General features: G+C 42.7%; 1 protein-coding gene across 1 annotated transcript in view; it reads left to right on the top strand.

Annotated features, from left to right (window-relative positions):
* Window positions 1-24,998, top strand: part of GPRIN3 (GPRIN family member 3) — a 113,107-nt gene extending 88,109 nt beyond the window's left edge. The window contains exon 2 of the mRNA XM_075285107.1: window positions 21,615-24,998. Coding sequence (XP_075141208.1) covers window positions 21,706-23,913 — 2,208 coding nt within the window. The 5' untranslated portion in view covers window positions 21,615-21,705 and the 3' untranslated portion in view covers window positions 23,914-24,998. The remainder of the gene's footprint in view (window positions 1-21,614) is intronic.
* The last annotated feature ends 828 nt before the right edge of the window (window positions 24,999-25,826 follow it).

Here is a 25,826-nt window from a genome sequence, read left to right as displayed (position 1 = left end):
AAGGCGCTAAATCACTTGGCATTGAAGCAGGTGGGTGGCTCACTAGTGGAGAAGAGCAATGAACCTCCTTAAACGTCCTCGCCACGGCTGCAGAAATTTGAAAAGGAATCTCAGTAGAGGCAGTCAGGCCCCATAATCCAGCTCGGAAGCGAGGGCCAAGAGAGCAAAGTTCTAGAGAAACATCTAATGCCCTAGGACCTTCAGAATGAAGGCGCAACCACCTTTTCAATAGAATAGCTTTATAGTAGGTTAAGAGGTCTGGTAGGCCAAAGCCTCCAACTTTCTTTGGACGTATAAGATGGTTATGTGAAATCCTAGCTTTCCTATAGCCCCCAAAGAAAGGAGGTAAATAGAGATCTAATTCTCTTAAAATAAGAAATTGGGATAGATATAGGAACCATCTGCATAACATAGAGAAATTTGGGCAATATGTAGGTGCGAATTAAGTTTTTCCTGCCTATCCACGAGACATGAGGGACAGAAAGGGATTCTAGATAATTTTTTATTGAGCTTAGGAGGGGAAGATAATTAGCCTGGAATAAAGAATTTGGATTTTTAGTAATTTGAATACCTAGATACCTAAGTTTAGAAGGTTGCCACGTAAATGGGGAGTCACGTTGCAGAACTCTAACCTCTGGGATTGAAAGAGTTATATTCATGGCCTCCGATTTAGAGTAATTTATTTTAAAGTTGGAAAGTTGGCCAAATTGTTCTAGCAATGAGAGGACATGTGGAAACGTGTTGATTGGGTCAGAGACAAATAGAAGCAGATCATCTGCAAAGGCAGCACTGTAGTGAGTGTCTTCGCCCACAGTGAACCCTTTAATGATAGGGTGGTCTCTGATAGCCTGCAATAATGTTTCCATTACTAAAATAAAGAGGGTGGGCGAAAGGGGGCACCCCTGCCTCGTACCATTGGTTATAGTAAATGGGTCTGAAAGAGTTCCATTCACCCTTATTCTGGCACTGGGGAAAGAATAAAGTGAGGAGATGGCTGATATGAATTCTTGTGGGATTCCCAATCTAGATAGTACACGGTACATGTAAGTCCAGTTTATTCTATCAAAGGCCTTCTCAGCGTCTGTGCTGAGAAGGACCAGTGGTAGGCCTTGCCTCACAGCGTATTGAACCAGTTGTATCACTCTACAAGAATTTTGGTTGCCCTCCCTGCCAGGCACAAATCCACATTGCTCTTGATGAATTAATGAAGGGAGGAATAGCTGAAGGCGGGAAGACAATATTTTTGCCCACAACTTCACATCTATATTTAATAGTGATATGGGTCTATAGCTTCCGCATTTATTAAGGTCCTTTCCTTCTTTCGGTAAAATAGTGATGGTAGCCTCGAGGGCTTGTGGTGGGAGTGAACCTCCCTGCCGAAGTTCCTCGCACCAATTGGTCAAGTGAGGAAGAAGAACCTGCTCAAATTTTTTATAATATCCCACCGGGAGGCCATCTGGACCCGGACACTTGCCCAATGGCAGCGAAGAAAGAATTTTCTGTACTTCCTGTAAAGTAATGGGTTGGAGAAGTGAAAGGGCCTGTTCCTTAGACAGGGAAGGCAACCTCAGGGTGCAGAGAAATTCATCCATATGCTTAACAGTGTCTGGATCGTTAGGGTTCAAGGCCGGTGATAGATTATATAAATTGTGAAAAAAATTTTGAAACTGGGAAGCAATTTCTCCCGTAGTGGTAACTGTTGATCCACCGTCAGGTGTTATTTTGGAAATAAAGGACGAATCTTTCCGCTTTTTTATCATTTGTGTCATTATCCTATTTCCTTTGTCTCCTAGTGAATAGTATTTAAATTTCGAATATTGGTAACTTTTAGCATATTTGATATTCAGGTGGTTGCGCAGTTGATTCCTAAGATCATTAAGCTCCGTTTGCATTGAAATGGCTTTAGAGCGTTTCTGGATACACTCAAGGGCATAGATCTTTGCCAACAGCTCGTTTAAACGAGCCATTCTTTGTCTTTTAACCCTCGCCCCTAATGCAATTAGCTCACCTCGAATGAACGCTTTGTGCGTTTCCCATGTGATGGCACATGAAGTGTCCGAAGCTGGATTCTCTATGAAAAAGCGGTGTAACTTAGAGGATAAAGAAGCTACGTGGCGAGGATCGTCCAAGAGGGTCTCATTAAGCCTCCAAGACCAGGATTTCGCAGGGAGGTTCTGGAGGGACAAAGACATAGAGACTGGAGCGTGGTCTGAAATAGTAAAAGAACCTATATCAACAGCAGTTAGTGTACTTACATAAGGTTTAGACAGAAATAAATAATCAAGGTGATGTGAGGAGGAATGAACTGAGGAAGTGTAGGTGAAGTCTTTGGAAGACGGGTGGAAGATTCTCCAGGAGTCTAACACCTCCGTTTCACCAAGCGCTTTTTGGAGACTAGCCAAAGATCTCTGGGAATGTGGATTGAAAGTAGACGAAGAATCTAACAGAGGGTTAAGGGCAATGTTAAAGTCTCCTCCAATGATTCTAATACCCTCAGCAAAGTCTCTAAAACTAGAGAGGGTCTGTGAGATCCAATTCGGTTGTTTGACATTAGGGGCATACAAGTTACCTAAGGAAATTAACTGATTCCCAATTTTGCCTTTTACAAATAGATATCGCCCTTCCGGGTCTGCACATATTACCAAGGGTTCAAAAGGAACCGTTTTGGCAATGGCTATGGAGACCCCTCTGGAAGCTTTTGCATAGGAGCTGTGAAACCAGTGTTTGAAGTAATGGGTGGGTAATCTAGGTATATGAGAGGACTTAAAATGTGTCTCTTGTATAAAACAGATATCAGTCTTAAATCGTTTTAACAATGTGAATAGTTGTGAACGTTTTTGCGGGATATTTAGACCACATATGTTCCAAGATGTAAACTTAAGTGATGCCATATTGTCTGGGATAGAAAGATAATGACTGGAGTACTGGAGAGATGACAAAGAGCTCATATCTAAGCTTAAAGTCTGTAGACCCGAAAAATAACAGAACAATTAGTATAACTTTAAACATTAACTTAGCAAATCGAATGCTAGTAGTGAAGCATTGAGGGGGGGAAGGGAGAACGGAGTGGGGTAAAGACCATGATTTATACATGATCTTCCTGATCAGTGTCAACGCCTGGCAGACCGTAACATAACAGTAGCATGGTAAATATCAGAGTCAAAGTACCACAAAAGAATAAAAAACAGAAAAGAAGGAGAGACAAAGGAGTAAGGAGACCAGGGGATTGGAGAGCAAAGAAAAAAGGCAAAGTAGAAGCAAAATAAATAAGAGAGTAAATAGGGAAACACAAAGGGGGAAGGAAGAGGGAGAATAAACAATAGATAACGACCAAGAGCATTAATGAGAGTCCAATATAGCGTGACAAACCACTACATAGACATAGAGTGGAGTTGAGGGCCTCATATTGGGAGTCTCTTGGATTTCGCAGGTTTTCCTCTGGATACTTTCATCCATAGTTCAGCCGAGGGGAGCTTGGGGAAGTCCAAGTGTTGGTCGGTAACCGAGAGCCAAGAGGATATGGGTATGGGATCAATTTTAAGCACATTCCAGGCCGCAGGTAAATCATCTGGAACTCTAATTGTACATCGTTTGCCATCATATTGGAATTGTAACCCGAACGGGAATAGCCAGTGAAAAAGAATCTTCTTCTCCTTCAGGTAAGCGGTCAATGGCCTGAGGATGCGCCGTTTATAGAGAGTGGAAGGCGCCAAGTCCTGGAAGAGAGATATGGGTTCACCATCTAAGGATAGGTCTTTGTAAGATCTAGCTGCTCTGAAGACTGCTGCAGTGTCCGTATAACATAGTAGGGCACAAATTACGTCCCTAGGGGGTTCTGCTGAGGAAGGGACCGGGCGAAGAGCCCTATCTATACGTTCTATGGAAATGGAGGCAGCTTGTTCGTCACCCAAAAGCAAGGCAAAGATTTTAGAAGCAGCTGCAGGTAAGTCCTGATGTGAGATAAACTCTGGGATCCCTTTAAATCGGATATTTTTCCTCCTTCCCCTATTTTCCTGATCCTCAATCTTTTCTAAGGCAATATTGAGGGCATTTAATTGCTGTCTGCAGCATGTTTCTGTGGCGTTACAAAAAGTTAAGATGGCGGATTGGTTGTTTTCCACTACATCTAAGCGTGTCCCCATGTGGCTTACCTCAGCCTTTATTTCCCCTAGCTCCTTCATAACTGGAGAGAGAGCTTGTGCCAGGGTCTGGGAGAGAATTTTCTTCAGGTAAGCTCGGGAAATAGGTGATGAGTCTGCAGAATCAGGTATCTCTATGTCTTGCGAGATATCCTCCTGGTCCGAGTCCTCCAGCTCACCCAGCTCTGATGAGGGAGCAGGCGGGAGCGCCATGTTGTGAGAGTGCGCCGGAGACTGTAATGTCTTCTTACGGACGAATTTCTCAAGGGACCCGAGACTTTTTTTAGATTTTGGGGTCTCCGGTCTCTCCCCAACTCTGTCCTTCAAAGGTTTCACCATTTTGACTCCTGAAAGCGAGATATTCGTTCGGCTGCCAGGCGAGGTGACGGGAGCTCTTCTTTCAGGAGGCCGTCTTGTTCTGCGGTCAGGCTCCGCCCCCAGCTTCTATTAACTCTTCACAGCAAACAGCAGAATTCAGTTCTGTTATAAATAATCAGATGGCTGTTTCCAGTCACCCTATCCTCTGTTGAGTGACCAAACCAAACTTTAATGTGGTCAAAAATCAGCTTATTAAATCATACAAGAGAAAAAAGAGAAGGGCTGAAAAATGAGTTAAATAGCCCGTCTGGTTGATTTATCACGGACTATCTCTTATATACGTTACAGGCAATGTATGAAAAGCAGGCATTCTATAGAAGGCCTGGCGTTTTTAGGCAATGTATGACATGGTAGAATCGTTATGTACTTTGCCTAGGCATTGTGTAGAATACCTAGGTATTCTATAGAATGCCAAATGATATTTAGGGAAAATATGACACCCACCCCCCCCCCCCCCCCGCTTCCCAAACGAGCTGCTCCATGAAGTGCGTGAAATGTAATGAAAATAGTCCGTGAAGTCATACTAGGTAGTAATACTGACGCCTTCTTTAACAGGATAAATGAGTTGATGCTGGGTTCACTCCAGCGTTTGGTTTTGGTGAGCGTTTTATGCTCTCCGTGGCAAAACTGTTTTTTTTTTTTTAAACCGGACACAAAGTCCTGCATGTCCAACTCTGTTTCCGGTTAAAAAAAAAACAAAAAAAACATTTTTGTCGCGGAGAGCATAACACGCTCACCGGCGCTCATGGCCGGAAACTTTTCAAACCCATTCAAGTGAATGGATTTGAAACATGACTGCAGGTTTCGGTCTCCTGCCCAGTTTCGAGCAGGAAACGGAAACCTGCAGAACGGAGACCCCGGACGCTGATGTGAACGAGCCCTGACAAACAGTAAAGAAGACCTTTCATGCCCTCATAGATGTGCCATGTTACTTACATATATATATATATATATATATATATATATATATATAATGCAAAATCTGTTGTAACCCGCTATATACAAATCCACAGTTCTCGCCCGGTGTGGACGAAATTTGGCACACCTCCTCTCCATCCACAGGAGCAGAAATTATGCACGTTACATCTCGCTAGTGTCCCCCCGTCATGAAATTGGGGCCCCCAAAAGTCAGGCCCTATCATATAATGGTGAAAGTGCTGAGGGGAAAACAACAGTTGTGACTGACAGGGATGGATTATAGCGACAGGGCCAACGAGTCGCTGCTAAAGGGGCTGCACCACCACACACAACACACAAACATTTCACAAACACCATATAAACATCACACAGATAGCACACATACACCAACCCACAAGCACAACACCACACAAATGCCACAACACACCACAGAAACACCAGACCACTCTAGACACACACAACACAAATACTACCCCATAAATACCACATGCACACCACACACATGCATGCAAGGACCCCACATACACACAAACACACTCAGATGGATGCACACTAGGCACATGGACGAACAGAGCACATGCATACTCACACACAACTACCGCATGCATGGACACTTGCACAAAGCTGTGATACGGAGACCAGAACGCTGGTATGAACCCAGCGTCATCTGTGTTTTCTCCTATGTATACAAACTGTATAAAGTCTGTGATTCTGCCTTCAGTGAATTTTAGTAAACATAGAACGCTTTTAACTTATCGTGGCTTGAAAACAAATTAATAATATTTAAACAAAGTAAAGTAGTTCTGATTATACTTAGTAAATAGTAAAATTATTCCTACTATGCCATGGATATATTTTATTATGCCTAGTACGCCAAGGATGTGTTTTATAGATGAGGATCTGCTTTACTAGTTGCCATGTGATGACATTTCTAGTGAGTGAAAAGAACATGGTAAGAGATACCTCGAAAGACAAGTTAAGCCGTAATAATGTTGATGATGTATTTCTAATTTGAGTCAAGTATTGGCTAAGTTCCTAATCAGAGGCATCCCTAATTCCATGTAATGACCATCTGGATGTCTATTGTAACGCAAACCCCTCCTTTCCTACCTCATGATAATTTATCCTTATACAAACATTTCATAGTACATCCAGATGGTAGAAAATACACACATACTAACATGTACAGATTTTCTTAGCAACCTGTATTGTTTAGAGCAGACACTGTTTTTAATATATATATATATATATATATATATATATATATATATATATATACACTGTGTGCAGAATTATTAGGCAATTATTAGGTGTTTGAGAGGATACTTTTTATTATTGATCAACAATAGGGTTGAGCCGATCTTGAGATTTCAGGATCGTTTTTAAAATCCAATTTCTGATCATTTTCCATTCGAACCCGACCCCGATCCCAATGCAAGTCTGCAAGTCAATGGGATTTTTTTAATAATCGAAGATCGGATTTTTAAAAACGATCCTATTCACTACACAGTGTGGAGTCCAAAAACTGAATGCTTTAATTTTTAGACTTCACGCTGTATAGTGATTTTAAAAAATCCTCTGTTTACTTACTGTGTGTTCACTGTGTGTTCACTTACTGTGTCCCTCCTGGTGTCCACTTACCTGCACAGATAGCTGCCACTCCACGCTGTTCTTACCCCACTTCTCGCCTCTTCTCGCTTCTCTGCCCCCGCCTCCCAGGTTAGTGTTACAGACCTAGGAAGAAGGCGAGGCTTGCGGCTTAGGAGATTGTGGGCGGGTACATGGCGGGGAGACATGAGTGCATCAAATACATTATACATAATACATTATAACATTGTTAGCTTTTCCCACAATGCTTGGCCAGTAGCAAAACATTGTGGGAAATAACCTCCGACCTCGATCTTGCCTAAAAAGATCGGGATCGGAATTCCGATCGCGATTGTGAAATTTACTCGATCGCCGATTGGAATCCGATCTTTTCCGATCCTGATTGCTCAACCCTATTCAACAACTATGTTCTCAATCAACGCTTGATTGTTCGGTGATCATGCTTCAGAAGTTTTGCAGTTTCAAGGCTGCTGCATCCCTCTGAAAGACATCTCACAATTTTTGACTTTTCAGAGTCCGTCAAATCTCTCTTCTGACCCATTTTTCCAAAGAAAAAATGGGTCACACCCCTCCTCATTACACAGATGCAAAACACCTGTTTTACATAATTGGTAGTTGGCTTTCAAGCCTATACAGCTTGGAGTAGGACAACATGTATAAAAAAGACGATGTGATCAAAATAGTCATTTGTAGAGATGAGCGAACAGTGTTCTATCGAACACATGTTCGATCGGATATCAGGGTGTTCGCCATGTTCGAATCGAACACCGCGTGGTAAAGTGCGCCAAAATTCGATTCCCCTCCCACCTTCCCTGGCGCCTTTTTTGCACCAATAACAGCGCAGGGGAGGTGGGACAGGAACTACGACACTGGGGGCATTGAAAAAAATTGGAAAAAGTCATTGGCTGCCGAAATCAGGTGACCTCCATTTTAGACGAATAGTGGATTTCAAATCCGGGTCATATGAGAATGTGAACTTTGTGACTATGAGACAGGGATAGCTGTACAGGCAGGGATAGCTAGGGATAACCTTTATTTAGGGGGGAATGTTATTAAAAATAACTTTTTGGGGCTCTATCGGGTGTGTAATTGTGATTTTTGTGAGATAAACTTTTTCCCATAGGGATGCATTGGCCAGCGCTGATTGGCCAGAGTACGGAATTCGGCCAATCAGTGCTGGCCAATGCATTCTATTAGCTTGATGAAGCAGAGTGTGCACAAGGGTTCAAGCGCACCCTCGGCTCTGATGTAGGAGAGCCGAGGGTGCACTTGAACCCTTGTGCACCCTCGGCTCTGCTACATCAGAGCCGAGGGTGCGCTTGAACCCTTGTGCACACTCTGCTTCATCAAGCTAATAGAATGCATTGGCCAGCGCTGATTGGCCAATGCATTCTATTAGCCCGATGAAGTAGAGCTGAATGTGTGTGCTAAGCACACACATTCAGCTCTACTTCATCGGGCTAATAGAATGCATTGGCCAGCGCTGATTGGCCAGAGTACGGAATTCGGCCAATCAGCGCTGGCTCTGCTGGAGGAGGCGGAGTCTAAGATCGCTCCACACCAGTCTCCATTCAGGTCCGACCTTAGACTCTGCCTCCTCCAGCAGAGCCAGCGCTGATTGGCCGAATTCCGTACTCTGGCCAATCAGCACTGGCTAATGCATTGTATTGGCATGATGAAGCAGTGCTGAATGTGTGTGCTTAGCACACACATTCAGCTCTACTTCATCGGGCTAATAGAATGCATTGGCCAATCAGCGCTGATTGGCCGAATTCCGTACTCTGGCCAATCAGCACTGGCTAATGCATTGTATTGGCGTGATGAAGCAGTGCTGAATGTGTGTGCTTAGCACACACATTCAGCTCTACTTCATCGGGCTAATAGAATGCATTGGCCAGCACTGATTGGCCAGAGTATGGAATTCGGCCAATCAGCGCTGGCTCTGCTGGAGGAGGCGGAGTCTAAGATCGCTCCACACCAGTCTCCATTCAGGTCCGACCTTAGACTCTGCCTCCTCCAGCAGAGCCAGCGCTGATTGGCCGAATTCCGTACTCTGGCCAATCAGCACTGGCTAATGCATTGTATTGGCATGATGAAGCAGTGCTGAATGTGTGTGCTTAGCACACACATTCAGCTCTACTTCATCGGGCTAATAGAATGCATTGGCCAATCAGCGCTGATTGGCCGAATTCCGTACTCTGGCCAATCAGCACTGGCTAATGCATTGTATTGGCGTGATGAAGCAGTGCTGAATGTGTGTGCTTAGCACACACATTCAGCTCTACTTCATCGGGCTAATAGAATGCATTGGCCAGCACTGATTGGCCAGAGTATGGAATTCAGCCAATCAGCGCTGGCTCTGCTGGAGGAGGCGGAGTCTAAGATCGCTCCACACCAGTCTCCATTCAGGTCCGACCTTAGACTCCGCCTCCTCCAGCAGAGCCAGCGCTGATTGGCCGAATTCCGTACTCTGGCCAATCAGCACTGGCTAATGCATTGTATTGGCGTGATGAAGCAGTGCTGAATGTGTGTGCTTAGCACACACATTCAGCTCTACTTCATCGGGCTAATAGAATGCATTGGCCAATCAGCGCTGGCCAATGCATTCTATTAGCGTGAACTGAGTTTGCACAGGGGTTCTAGTGCACCCTCGGCTCTGCTACATCAGATTGCTACATCTGATGTAGCAGTGCCGAGTGTGCATCAGATGTGTAGTTGAGCAAAACTGACTCAGCACTGCTAAGTCTCTGCATTCGCATAGGAATGCATTGGCCAGCCTTCGGCCAATCAGCGCTGGCTCTGCCGGAGGAGGCGGAGTCTAAGGTCGGACCTGAATGGAGACTGGTGTGGAGCGATCTTAGACTCCGCCTCCTCCAGCAGAGCCAGCGCTGATTGGTCGAGTTCCGTACTCTGGCCAATCAGCACTGGCCAATGCATTTCTATGGGGAAAAGTTAGCTTGCGAAAATCGCAAACTGACAGGGATTTCCATGAAATAAAGTGACTTTTATGCCCCCAGACATGCTTCCCCTGCTGTCCCAGTGTCATTCCAGGGTGTTGGTATCATTTCCTGGGGTGTCATAGTGGACTTGGTGACCCTCCAGACACGAATTTGGGTTTCCCCCTTAACGAGTTTATGTTCCCCATAGACTATAATGGGGTTCGAAACCCATTCGAACACTCGAACAGTGAGCGGCTGTTCGAATCGAATTTCGAACCTCGAACATTTTAGTGTTCGCTCATCTCTAGTCATTTGCCTAATAATTCTGCACACAGTGTATATTCATATAGATATGTAAAAATATATAGTCATATATAGTGATTAGAGATGAGCGAACACTAAAATGTTCGAGGTTCGAAATTCGATTCGAACAGCCGCTCACTGTTCGAGTGTTCGAATGGGTTTCGAACCCCATTATAGTCTATGGGGAACATAAACTCGTTAAGGGGGAAACCCAAATTCGTGTCTGGAGGGTCACCAAGTCCACTATGACACCCCAGGAAATGATACCAACACCCTGGAATGACACTGGGACAGCAGGGGAAGCATGTCTGGGGGCATAAAAGTCACTTTATTTCATGGAAATCCCTGTCAGTTTGCGATTTTCGCAAGCTAACTTTTCCCCATAGAAATGCATTGGCCAGTGCTGATTGGCCAGAGTACGGAACTCGACCAATCAGCGCTGGCTCTGCTGGAGGAGGCGGAGTCTAAGATCGCTCCACACCAGTCTCCATTCAGGTCCGACCTTAGACTCCGCCTCCTCCGGCAGAGCCAGCGCTGATTGGCCGAAGGCTGGCCAATGCATTCCTATGCGAATGCAGAGACTTAGCAGTGCTGAGTCAGTTTTGCTCAACTACACATCTGATGCACACTCGGCACTGCTACATCACGCCAATACAATGCATTAGCCAGTGCTGATTGGCCAGAGTACGGAATTCGGCCAATCAGCGCTGGCTCTGCTGGAGGAGGCGGAGTCTAAGGTCGGACCTGAATGGAGACTGGTGTGGAGCGATCTTAGACTCCGCCTCCTCCAGCAGAGCCAGCGCTGATTGGCCAAATTCCGTACTCTGGCCAATCAGCGCTGGCCAATGCATTCTATTAGCCCGATGAAGTAGAGCTGAATGTGTGTGCTAAGCACACACATTCAGCACTGCTTCATCACGCCAATACAATGCATTAGCCAGTGCTGATTGGCCAGAGTACGGAATTCGGCCAATCAGCGCTGGCTCTGCTGGAGGAGGCGGAGTCTAAGGTCGGACCTGAATGGAGACTGGTGTGGAGCGATCTTAGACTCCGCCTCCTCCAGCAGAGCCAGCGCTGATTGGCCGAATTCCGTACTCTGGCCAATCAGCGCTGGCCAATGCATTCTATTAGCCCGATGAAGTAGAGCTGAATGTGTGTGCTAAGCACACACATTCAGCACTGCTTCATCACGCCAATACAATGCATTAGCCAGTGCTGATTGGCCAGAGTACGGAATTCGGCCAATCAGCGCTGGCTCTGCTGGAGGAGGCGGAGTCTAAGGTCGGACCTGAATGGAGACTGGTGTGGAGCGATCTTAGACTCCGCCTCCTCCAGCAGAGCCAGCGCTGATTGGCCGAATTCCGTACTCTGGCCAATCAGCGCTGGCCAATGCATTCTATTAGCCCGATGAAGTAGAGCTGAATGTGTGTGCTTAGCACACACATTCAGCTCTACTTCATCGGGCTAATAGAATGCATTGGCCAATCAGCGCTGGCCAATGCATTCTATTAGCTTGATGAAGCAGAGTGTGCACAAGGGTTCAAGCGCACCCTCGGCTCTGATGTAGCAGAGCCGAGGGTGCACAAGGGTTCAAGTGCACCCTCGGCTCTCCTACATCAGAGCCGAGGGTGCGCTTGAACCCTTGTGCAGCCTCGGCTCTGCTACATCAGAGCCGAGGGTGCGCTTGAACCCTTGTGCACACTCTGCTTCATCAAGCTAATAGAATGCATTGGCCAGCACTGATTGGCCAGAGTACGGAATTCGGCCAATCAGCGCTGGCCAATGCATCCCTATGGGAAAAAGTTTATCTCACAAAAATCACAATTACACACCCGATAGAGCCCCAAAAAGTTATTTTTAATAACATTCCCCCCTAAATAAAGGTTATCCCTAGCTATCCCTGCCTGTACAGCTATCCCTGTCTCATAGTCACAAAGTTCACATTCTCATATGACCCGGATTTGAAATCCACTGTTCGTCTAAAATGGAGGTCACCTGATTTCGGCAGCCAATGACTTTTTCCAATTTTTTTCAATGCCCCCGGTGTCGTAGTTCCTGTCCCACCTCCCCTGCACTGTTATTGGTGCAAAAAAGGCACCAGGGAAGGTGGGAGGGGAATCGAATTTTGGCGCACTTTACCACGCGGTGTTCGATTCGATTCGAACATGGCGAACACCCTGATATCCGATCGAACATGTGTTCGATAGAACACTGTTCGCTCATCTCTAATAGTGATACATCAGTGTATACCAGATACGTTATTGTAGCATATATATAGAAAGAGCAACAACATATGAATATATATGAATATATATATATGAATATATAATATAATATATATAATATATATATATGAATATAGTCATACACAAACACACACATACAGTATATATATTTGTATTTACAACATACAGATGTAGCACTGTTTCACTTTATGTTGCATAATAACTTTATGTGCTGTGATATCCTTTCTTGAAGAGAAGAAAAGTCGTGTCATGTTAACCTTTGCTACATGCGTACATATATAACTATACAAGCACACATTCATTCAAATACATGCTTGACTCTAAGCAAGACCCAGAATGATTCAAGCAGTGTTAAAAGCCAAATGTGGGTTTACAAAAGTCAATTTCAGATATGACATAGCCAAGATAAAAATAGTGGTAGTCTCATGGTCAAAGTTGCAGTGGATGGTGAGATATGGAGCCTGAAAGTCAAAAGTTCAAACCATTGTTACCCTTTTGCTCATCATTATATAAACACATACAAATACATATCAAGTGTGGGGGAAGGTTCTCAAAAAAAAATATGTTCCTTTGGTTTCTACAGCTGTATGTATAAGAGCTACAATGATAGCTGTAAAATTGGCTAATCTGCTAGACCTCTTTTCCCAGCTGTGGTTTGTGATCCTTTGGAGGGTGATGTAGAGATTGTGACCAGGGGCGTAACTACCGCCGTAGCAGCAGAGGCAGCTGCCACAGGGCCCGGAACATTAGGGAGCCCGGTGACAACGGCTGCGGTTTTTTTTTTTTTTTTTTTAATAGGCCGTTACCGGCTGGAGTTACTCCATAGTAGTGACACCGCGGGCCCCACAAACACTATTATTATACTTGGAGGTCTTTTCAGACCCCCGAGTATAATGATCAGAGACCCGGGAGAGGTAAGAAACATAAAAAAACACTGTTACTTACTTCTCCACGATCTGGGCAGACCTCAGGCCTAGTTGTCTGATGTCTCTGACGTCACATGAACCCTGCCTGCGTCCTGGGTCATGTGACGTCCGACGTCATTGAAGGAGGATGACAGCGGAGGCTGACAGTGTCGGAGCTGGAGGACAGTTAAGCAACAGTAGTTTTTTATGTTTTTATTCCCCTGGGTCTCCGATTATTATACTCTGGGGTCTGAAAAGACCCCAGAGTATAATAATTGTTTATGGGACATAATACTGTGTGCAGGGGCCACTATGGGGGATAATACTGTGTGCAGGGGCCACTATGGGGGATAATACTGTGTGCAGGGGCCACTATGGGGGATAATACTGTGTTAAGGGGCCACTATGGGGCATAATAGAATGCACAGAAATGCGTAGGAGGGGTCGGTCGAGGTCTATGGGGTACAATACTGTGTGCAGGGGTCACTAAGGGACATAATACTGTGTGCAGGGGCCACTATGGGGTATAATACTGTTTGCAGGGGCCACTGAGGAACATAATACTATGTGCAGGGGCCACTAAGGGACATAATACTGTGTGCAGTGGCCACTATGGGGTATAATACTGTTTGCAGGAGCCACTGAGGAACATAATACTGTTTGCAGGGGCCACTGAGGAACATAATACTGTGTGCAGGGGCCACTAAGGGACATAATACTGTGTGCAGGGGCCACTAAGGGACATAATACTGTGTGTACGGACCACTGAGGGACATAATAGAGCACGCAGGAATGCGTAGGCAGGGGTCTGTCAAGGTCTTTGGCGTCGGTGTCGGTTGGGGGGGGCCCACATCAAAAGTTTGCCACGGAGCCCCGCCATTCCTAGTTACGCCACTAATTGTGACCCATATACTCATATTGTAACTGTGCAGCTCTGTGGTCCCAGTATAATTGCTGATGTACAAGTCAGGTCACATGACCCTCTATCAGCAGTTATATCGTGACCAGCCACAATAGATTGAAGTCTTCCATTACTGACCTCCCACCTGCAAAGTTTAGTTGTTTTTGCTAATCATGTGATGGGCCCTCTGAGAAATGTAGTCCAGGCATTGTTCCTTAAAGAGGACCTTTCATCTGTTTCATTTTGGTGCCTGATGTGCTATTTAAAGTGGACCTTTCACGGATTTGGGCACATGTGGTGTTATGTACCCCTGAATTCAGCGCACTGTTGGCTTTCAGGATCTATGCCCCGGGTGAAGAGCTATCGGTGCCGGTACCGTAGCTCTGCACCGTCAGAAGGGCGTTTCTGACACTCTGTCAGGAACATCCTTCTGCACAGCAGCGCATATAGCACTGTGCTGTGTGAGCGGGGAGGAACGCCCCCTCCCTCTGCTCACAGTGCTGGTCCATAGACGAGTATTATCAGGAGGGGAGGGGGCGTTCCTCCCCGCTCACACAGTACAGTGCTATAGGCGCTGCTGTGAGGAAGGGCGTTCCTGACTGAAAGTCAGGAACACCCTTCTGACGATGAAGAGCTACGGTACCGGCACTGATAGCTCTTCACCTGGGGCACAGATTGGGAAAGCCGACAGTATGCTGAATTCAGCGCATTGTTGGCTTTCCAGCAGTATATAACACTGCCTGTGCCCAAACCCATGAAAGGTCCTCTTTTCCTAGAGCTACATTTCCTAGAGATTGAAGCAACAGTGTCATATGTATGTGCAGAATGCCTTGTCCTGTAGGCCGGAGTAAGAGCCATCAGCACTGGTGTGAGCATGGGCATAACTTCAGGCTCTGTAACAAGGCCCTTACCTACTTTGGGCTATTTAGAATAGTGGTATATTTTATATGGCAGAGGTTCAGGCCTGGTAGAGACTGGTACTGCACCCTCTCTAGCAACATCCCTAGGTGTGAGTGTGCAGTATACAGTACTGTGAGAGGTATAATAGGGGGCAAAATACAACGGAATAAGAGGCAGAATACAGTTGAAAAGCAGTGTCAGACTGAGGTGCCTAGGTCCACAAGTAAAATTCATCATTGCAAATAAATGCAAATGTTACCTGTCACTCATTCACAGATTCCTAAAATTTTGCCTACATTATTTTTTTCCGTAGTAGCTTGCTGCCTAGCCCTTGCCTTGAACTACTTTCCTCCTAGACCTGCGAGGAAGGGATATGTGCCCACAGCGCAGCAGAAAGATGCTACATGATAATTGGGCACCAGCAGTGTTATTTAGAAGATGTGGTCGAAGATGTGGTCCAGGGTACTGGTTGGTGCCTAGATGGCATCTCAGGTGACCAATGTGTCTATAGTATCTAGTAAAAAACTGGTTTGTTTATATCATATAACTAGTAGAATACTCGCGGCTTCGCTCGCGGAAAACACTAAAATTGACATTTTCAGAGTGCTACAGTAAATCTTTTTTCCAATTTAAATTTTTATTATTTTGGCATTTTACTAATTTGTCGTAACATTGATGTGAACTTTTTTTTTCATTTCAACATTTTTTATTGATTTTACATATTCACTACATATTTAGTATAAACTATTACAACTATTTTTTGAACTATTTTATATCAAAAATTAAAATTTATGCACCTTGCACAAACATATAAAACATTTACACCAGGTGTGTAATTACCAGGGTAGCAGAAGTAGCAGCTGCCACAGGGCCCAGGACATTAGGGGGCCTGGCGACAGCTTCTACGCTGCGTTTTTTTTTTTATAGGCTGTTACTGGCTGGAGTTACTCCAGGCGGTAACAGGCCCTATTTACTTACCGATCCTGGCAGCGACCACTATGGGGTATAATACTGTGTGCAGGAATGTTGGCGGGTTGGTCAGGCTCTTCAGCATTGGGAGGGGGGCCCATGTCAAAAGTTCGCCACGGGGCCACGCCATTCCTAGTTATACCACTGATTTACACCCAATTAACAACATAGTGCAACCCTTCCCCCTCCCTCCAGTGTAATTTATAAGTAGTTCATGGACAAAAGAGTAAAATTGGTTTCCAGTTACAAAACTATCTATTGTATTAGGCTTCAGTGATGAAAGCTCCCTGTATAGCAAGCAATAATGACAATCTTACTATGAAGTAGTTTTCGCCTGACCAATATTGCTGCACAGTAAGACTGCTTGCACACTACAGTAACACTACAGTCTCCAGATTGTGGATTCTACATCTCCATATACTTCTATGGAGCCTGCAAAATTCACAGCTTTATGCACAAAGAAGTCTATGGAGCGCCAAAACCATGGCCCAGAGGCCTGTGAAAAATACTGCAGTGTGCAAGCAGCCACTAAAGATACCAGACATGTTTTGTCAGTGCATGCGTGCGTGTACATGTGTCTGATCCATGTGTATGTATGCGTGTGTGTATGCATGTGTGTATGGTCCGTGTATATGTATGCGTGTGTGTGTGTGTGCACGTGCGTGTGATCCATGTGTATGTATGTGGGTGTGCATGCACATGTGCATGGTCCGTGTATATGTATGCGTATGTATGTGTGCGTGTGTGTGCGCACGTGTGATCCATGTGTATATATGCGTGTGTGCATACATGTGTGTGGTCTGTGTATATGTATGTGTGTATGTGCACGTGTATGTGTGTGTGTGTGCATCTGATCCATGTGTATGTATGTGGGTGTGCATGCACGTGTGTAGTCCATATATATGTGTGTGTGCCCACCAGAGATTTCTCCTATGAGCCAGTGCATGCCTGTACAGGGGCTACATTTGTTAGAGAATGAGGAACAGAATTGATATGGCCATAAATCAGCTCAAAAGATTCTTCCAGAGAGGCCACAGAACGGCTGGAGTAGGATCAGTTAGACACTTAAGCTGACAAATAAGCTACTAAATGGCATTCTACAGCTTATACTGTAGCACTTATACAAGCTACTAAGAGCTTTAGTAACCAAAGCAAAACTAAGTTAGCCCAATTGCAAAAACCATTTTTAGCCCCTAAAATATACAATTCAATAAACAAATATTGATGCAAAGGAGGGCATAAACATTATAATTTACAGCTATTCTTCAATGCACAGATATGGTTGAAAAAGCTTTCATTACTTTGTTCTGTTGTCGCCACTTTCTTAGATATTAACTTATGTCCTGAGATGGCATGTTGCAGTGTTCTCTCTCAAGTGCACTTCCATTCCTTGTCTGTTTCATTCTCTGTCTTTGACACATCCTTTCAAACCCAAAGCAATGAGTTTTCTTTTGACAGTTAAGAAGTGACAGAAAAGGTATTTTTAGATCAGAAACAATAGTGAAGTTTGACTATTATTTCACAAAGGAACGTCTTAAAAAGAATGCTCACCTTTGAAAACTCTTTTGTTTTTGGTCTTAAATTCTGTGTTGATTCATCTCTAATATGTTTATAGTGATTTTTCTCTGCATTACAGAGTGCTAAATACATTGCTTCCCTCTATGGAATCATGAAGTGCCTACATCTGTCCGAATACAGATTTATTATTAAGCTTAATGAGAGCTGAATGAACCCACATGTTGTCTCTAGTGAAGGCTATAGGAAGCCAGAATTGAATCATTAAACACAATGGGGAAAGTTAAAGGAGCTAAACAATAAACGAAGCAATACTTATTCACCGATCCCCCACAGCAGGTACACACATATTTCCTGGGTTAAACAGAAACTAGCAGGGGACCCATGTAGTGCCCGAACAGGGATTGCAGGAGTGAAGAGAAGTAGTACCTTTTATTTTTTAACCTAAATTAGAAGATTTTGCCTGATAATTTTGCGTACAAACCTGTTATAATACAGGGCATGAAATGAAGCATGCACCTTTATTATTATTATTATTATTATTATTATTTTATTTTATTTTTTATCTGTTATGAAAAGTGTAACTCCCATTTTATTATTTTTTGCTTTTGTGCCAAGGAGTGTTTGATGGACTTTTTTGTAATATGTTATTAACCTATCTAACTTCCTTTTAATAAAAAACTGACTGTTAAGTTCCCAATGGCAATGCTCTTGCTGTTTTAAAGTACCAGCAAAATAAATAAGATTCTGATTTATCTCATCCACACATTGAGAAAAAAAACACTGCAGAAAAACTTTCTCCCTATAGATTTAGTAAGGGATGCATTTCTGATGTGTTTTTCACTATATTTACAACATGGGGCCTTAGCCTTAACCCCTTCCCGACATGTGCCTTACTAGGCATATGCGCCAGGTGTCTACTGTTTTATAACGGGGGCATTAACTCCTCCGGCACCTTTGTCAAAGCTGACCGTAGCGCCATTTTCCTGGCGGCACCTGGAGCAACCTGCAACAGGGAGCCTTCATAAGCCTGTCATTCAATGGATTCTATTGCAGGCTACTCTATGTAGCCTGCAATAGAAGAGCAGGGTTTTTGAAATGCATTGCATTAGTGATCAGACACCCTGGGGTTCAAGACCCCTAGGGGGTATAATAAATGCATAATTTTTTTTTATTTTTTTTTAAGTAACAAAAAATAAAAAAAATAAAAAATAATAAAAATTCAAATCATCCCCCTTTCCCTAGAACACATATAAAAGTACTTAATTACTGTGAAACACATATATATTAGGTATCCTTGTGTCCAAAAACGATCTCTCTACAAATCTATAAAAATATTTTTCCCATGCAGTAAACGCCGTAGCGGGAAAAAAAGTCAAAAGTGCCAAACCATTGTTTTTTCACTGTTTTGCCTCTGATAAAAATTTTAATAAAAAGTGATCAAAGCAAAAGCAATTCCCCAAAATGTTATAACTAAAAAGTATACCCAAGCCCTGCAAAAAAAGACACCCTATACATCCCCGTACACAGAAGTGTAGAAAAGTAATGGGTGTCAGAAGATGGCGACTTTTAGAAAAAAATAAATTGGCACAGTTTTGGATTTTTATTAAGCAATTAAGATATAAATAAACTATATAAATTTGGTATCCCCAGAATTGTACCGAAACATAGACTATAGGTGACATTTCATTTTGGCTGCACAGTGAACACCGTAAAAACGAAGCCCATAAGAATGTCATACAAATGCACTTTTTCTTCAAATCCACCCCATTCTGATCTTTTTCCAGCTTCCCAGTACATTATATAGAATAATTAATGGTAGCACCATGAATAACAATTTTTCCTGCAAACATTACAACCTCATATGGCTCTGAGAGTGAAAAAATAAAAAAATTATGGTGTTTGGAGGAGGTGGGCCAAAAACAAAAAAATTTAAATCAAAACATGCTGTCGGCGGAAATGGGTTAAAATTGCTTCTGGTACCATATGAAAGCAATGACTTGATAACACTAGTTAAAAACAGTTGGGAATGGGATTTTTATAGGCAGGATTAAATGTTTTTAACTAGTGATATCTCAGTCCGAATATATCTAAGAACTGAATCGCAGAATTTCAGCTTTTATATGATACCAGAATCATTTTTTAGGCTAAAGCCCCACGGGCTATAAACGCAGTACTAAAGTGCTCCAGGAGCAACTGCGGCATGAACGAATCGCGGTTCTTCCCGCAGCACTTTGAACAGAAAGTTCACTGAGTTTTCCTCCGCGGACTTTCTATTACAGTTATATCTATGAGGAAGCCGCTGGCATTTCCGTAGATATAATTGACATGCGGCGATTTTCAAAACCACAACGGTTTTGGAAATTGCAGTGTGGATTTTTTTCCACAAAGTAGGGATGGGATTCACATGAATCCCATCCACCTTGCAAGTACTTCATGGAATTTATGGTGCAATATAAATAAACAATAATAATTATTATTATAACCACCTTGACTGAATACCAAGACATTATTAATAAAATGGGGATTATACATGAAGGCATGCAAAGGTATAATAAGACCTTATGATCATCAGATTACAAAAGTCTGTGGTGTTGTTTAAAACAGACCGGTACAATTATTTTCTAAATTATTTTAAAATGTAGTTCCACCTAGAAAGCCATATAACAATGGCTGACCCTGTCTCTATAGAATATATTTTAATCATTTTAGATACATATACAATTTCCAAGGTATTATTGGTAATTAGTGGTAATAATGTTAGAGCCTCTTTCAGAGGTTGTAGAAATGTCAGATAACACAGTGGAACATTTTTTGTTAGGAGTACATAGCTTTAACTCATTTATTTTATAATTAGAATTATGGGAGATTTAAGGACTTATTCAGTGTTGTCTGTGTCAGATAACAGAAGCCTAATCCCATGCCCATTGTAGCTCACATGGGGTTTTTTGGGCTGAATTTTGACTTGGAATCAGCGTCACAATCCGGCTCAAAAGACCGCCTCCCATTGAAATTAATGGGAGCTGGTCATTTCCTTGTTCCTGCTCGTGGAAAAAAGAATCAAGCTGCCCTTTCTTCAGGCGGATTCTGCAACTGAATCAGGAAAACTATGCAGACTTTCAGTGAAAAATTCTACAGACAAAACAGTGCATTTTCGCAGCGGTCTTTTCTGCAGCGTTTTTCAGCTCCATCTCGCTACGTGGCACCTTAGCCTAAATCACAAGCAGGTGTCAGGGCTTCCTTGTGATAAGAACTGTGAAGCTGTGGAATAGATTGCCTCATCAAATGGTTTTCAGCTCAGTTCACATCTGTGCCTGGTGGAACTGAAAAACAGAGAGCTGCACTGCTAAGACAGTGGTTACCTGCGTACAGCAGTGGCCCCATTGCCTATAATAAGGATCACAGTTTTCATACTAAAAGCATCTGAGAGAAAAGACCATCATGCTACAGTTACATTCTAGTGAAAAGTTATTTGTCTTATGTCACTTAATATTTTATATCTGGTATACTGAATAGTTCCTAAACTTTTAATGAAAATTAAGAAAATTTAAAAAAGGGAACATAAAAGTTAACTGAGACTTGCATGATGCCAAAGAGTCTTGGGTATATGTCCTACTATTATAAATGAGATCTGTGCATGAGACGCTTTGGGATTCTTTTGGTTTTCTTGACAAATATATAACTCTTTGCATCTATCAAAAACAGATTTTAGCTTAGGTAGGAGAATAGAATTTAAGGGATACCTATATTTATTGGGAAATTGCATATTCAGTCTGTTACAATGTACTGTATCTATTTTTATGTGCCAATTTTTGTTCTCAACATTTATATGTGTCATTAGTTTTTAATTATTTTTTTAATTACATCTCTTTTATTTCTTTTATTTCACACAGGTTTGAAAACTCAATATCCTATCCTTGATCTGTTTGCCTTATCAAACATAGTAATTCTGCCTGAAGATTCTGTTTAACAACATCAGATTCCATGGGGACTGTACCAGATCCTTCAGGATCTGACAGGTCATCGCCTACAATTGAGGATGAGTGCCCAGCTAGGAATATATCTCCGGAGGATGCTCTCCAGCTAAAACGGGCAACTTCAAGCAACAATGGTAATGTTGCACAAATAACAGGTGTATCTTTAGATCTAAATTGCAAATCATCCACAGAAAGTCCCGATAATGAAAGTATATGTGAACATGAAGAGCAGCAAACCAATAAAACATTGTCATCATTCAGGACTTGTGCACAATCAGATACCTTACCTCCCTTAGACTCAACAAGCAAAGAGACACAAGCCATCAGCGAAACTAGTCAACATGCTGCCACCACTAACAACACAATAGAGACACAGTCAACTATGGTATCATCTATTGTTACACACTTGACATTGCCAACCGAGAAACCAGCAACAGAAGAGAGTCAATTGCCAAAAGACCAAACTGTGGTACAAGTAGCAACGGAAAATAAAGTAGAGAGTAGTAGTACAAGCACACAAATAACTGATATATCAAAAAATGTGGATATTAAAATATTAGATAATGAAAAAAATGGGCACAATCCTCCCCCAAGTCAAGAAACACTAATAGAGAATACACCAACTGAAACAAGTCCAAACTCAGATTCAGTAAAAGATGAAACAAAGAGGGAGGATCAGGACAATGAACCTTTAGCCATGCAGTCTTCGGAGTTTAGCCGGACTGAGGAAGATGTGAATACAAATGGGAATCATGATACTGTGGAATTGCAGTTAGTTTGCAAGTTTAAGGAAATGGGTACAATGACTTCGCAACTTGAGAGCTGGGCTAAGCAAGATGCTGAAGTACAAGCTGTAGCAAATGTAGAAAATAAATCAGTATCCACTAGCCCCAGCATATTAGCTGCATTTCTGAAATCCAGCTCTCCAGTACTAAAAGAGAGACAGGAGCAAGTGTGTATAATATATCAAGGCAACCCAGGGAATCCTCAGATTGACCGTGCTAATTTCGCATTGCATTCACAGCTCTCACAAAACCATTTAACTCCAAAAGTATGTTTCCAGCCTCCAGATGCCATGGGTCCTCAGCCTCTCCAGTTACATACAAAGAGTCCACCCGATATGATAAGGTCCCCCTTTCAGAGACCAGAGCTAACAAGAAATTCACAGGTTTTATACAGAAGTGAGTTAGATGGTCAAGGATTGTGTCTTAGAGAAAACCACCCCATGCCACAGATGCAAAAGGCAAATGCCTCTCCAATTTTAATGAATGTAAAACCAGTTTACCAAATCAACATAGAAAATAGTAATCAACCCAAAGCTTGCCAGATGACAAAGGACAAATTTAATGAGCAGTCTCAGTTTAGGGCAGCTCATGATCAGGGTAGCAAAGCTAGGCTTCATCATCTAAGTGGAGTAGAAAACATACAATTACACAATATTCGTCAAGACAATGAACAGACAGACACTCTTAGTGTCCTGGGTGAAGGTAGCTCCGATCGGAAACCTTTTCATTTTAAAATTACGAATGAACAGGGTTCCACCCAGACTATCATCACCACAGATATAAAGAAGCCAAAGAAAGAAGAAAGGCCAACTCCACTACATGTTGAAGTTGAAGTTAACAGCAGTATTGGCGCCACTGGAGGTCAAGTAGAGGAAATACTTGAAGTTTTGGTAAGGAAAGATCAAGATGAAGGAGAACATGCCAAAAGGTCAAGCAGCATAAGTCTGCAAACCAGACCAGCAACAGACTTTAATCAGAGTGCAATACAGCTCACACCCCGACTAAGAAAAGCTAGAGAAGAGAAAAAGGAACCAATTCTGGTCACTTTACCTACCTCTGATCCTCCCAAGTCACATGGAAAAAAGTCAAGTCCAAGCTCGAGTGGAGAGGCTAAAAGCCAGGCAAAGCAGCCATCTAAAAGTGTGAAAGACGTGGTATGGGATGAACAGGGCATGACGTGGGAAGTTTATGGAGCTTCTATGGACCCAGAGGCCTTAGGGATTGCTATACAGAACCACTTGCAAAGACAAATTAGAGAGCATGAGAAAATGATTAGGGCTCAATTAAAGCAAAACCGTAAATCAATTTGTTCTGATTCTTCAGGGAAAAAGCACAAAAGAAGACAGCACAGGGTATTCCAATCAATACTCAAGAATTTCAGGCGACCCAACTGCTGTAGTCGTCCTCCTCCTTCGGCTGTCGTAGAGTAACTTTCTGTAAAATTGTTCAAATCTATTGCCACATCAACTAGTAGACAAATACTGCACTTAAGAATGTCATGGAATTTTTTTATTTGATTACTGTACAGGGTCTAGGGTGATTGCCACATCACTCGGTTTTGTAATGCAATACCATGTTATTTTCATTTTCATCATAGGGTGGTTATTAATGGATAAATTCACAAGTTGTCTTTCCAGAACCAACATTTGATAACAGTTTTGTATGTTGAATTTGTATTTTCCTCTCAATAGGCATCTCGATTACAGAATTAGGCTGAGCTCCTGAAATGTCAATAAGTGTGCCGTTACTTGCAGTGCCAGAAACGCCTTTTCACGTCGGCCTTTTTTTGTCTCTGAAGTCTACGAGTTGTACATTAGAGCAATAGAAACGCAACACAGATATCTGCACCATATTAGTATTATGTCCTCACCTATGATATTAGATAGCACATTCTTTATCAAGAAACTGGGTTAAGAATTGCAAACCGCCCTAAAATAGAAAAGTTTAGACACATCACATAACCAGTGCATAATGGTTGCATATTGTACAGTATCACACCACCAGGTAACTACATAAACTAGTGAAAGTCATGACAAGGAACCATCTGAGGAAAGTAGAGCAATATGTTTTACACATTAGCAGTCAAGCTATTGGACATTTGGTACGGTAGTAGAACAAATATGATCTTCTGTATTATATTATTGGCATTTCATAATGGGAACAAAAAAGTCCACGGTATTGACTTCTCATGACAAAATAGCTATGCTTGATTCTGATAGTCAACCACCTTTTGAACTGGTTTGTAATAAATAGATTGTGTCATGTCACTCTTGGAACACTTTGTGTATTCAGCCACAAAGCACAATCTTAGGTAGAACAGAAACAATGTTATGTGATATTTTCTGAAGTGCATTTAAATTGAAAAATTTCTATATATTTTAATCTATCATTTGGAGACCCTAACCATTTAGTTATAACCATTGTTACTCACTGTGGTGGGGGAATTTATCATAAATAGTGCAAAGGAATGGATACATTGCCTATAGCTACCAATTAGATTCCAGCCCTCATTGTTTAAAGGTTCTAGAAGAAAAAGGTATCCCCACCACTTTTCATTTGTAATAGCTTTTATCGATCTTCCCCCCCCCCCCATCAATTCTTTCTATGACAAGGTCCAAGAAAGTGAGAGAAGAAATGGACTAGTATCGGTGTATAATGCCAGCTATTACAGCAGAATAAGCACCAGCACGAATCTAACTGCCAAACTGGAAATGAGATGTTGAATATTTACCTGCCATTTATGACAGATCAACGTCCAATTGTCCCATTCCTTAAAGGATTTATCCAGAGTAACCGTTTTTTTTTTAATATGAGGCCTGTGATGTCCCGTGTCCTTTCCTTAGGCCACTGTTTGGCCTTAGCAGTCATGTACAGCGGGGACTTTCTCCAGAAGGAGACACCAGAGCAGCAGGACCAGACTGTGCTGGGAGACACTGGATTACTGGGGACTTGCGTTTTTTTTTTTTTTTTATCTTCCCCAGTCTCATATTAAATAAAAAAAACAGTTAGGGCCCCTTCGCACGGCGTAAGCGTTTGGCTCATTCCGAGTCGTACACACGAATCTAAACACTTCCCGTTCACTTCAATGGGAGCGCTCGTAAAGCCGGCTTTACACGTGCTCCCATTGAAGTGAATGGGAAGTGTTTAGAAGCGCTCGCGTGTACGGCTCGGAATGAGCCGAGCGCTTACACCATGTGAAGGGGCCCTTATCTTGGACAATCCCTTTGATGGGCCACCAGACATTACTGAGTAATTTCTTACTTTGTGAATAAAAATTTTGCAAAATTTTGCTTGCTCCCATAAACATAAGCAGCACCATATTTTAGTAGGTTGTAGTTTTGAG

Source organism: Leptodactylus fuscus, chromosome 1, assembly GCF_031893055.1.
Source record: "Leptodactylus fuscus isolate aLepFus1 chromosome 1, aLepFus1.hap2, whole genome shotgun sequence".
NCBI lineage: Eukaryota > Metazoa > Chordata > Amphibia > Anura > Leptodactylidae > Leptodactylus > Leptodactylus fuscus.
Note: the sequence above shows the minus strand (reverse complement) of the source record. Positions and strands in the feature narration are given on the sequence as shown.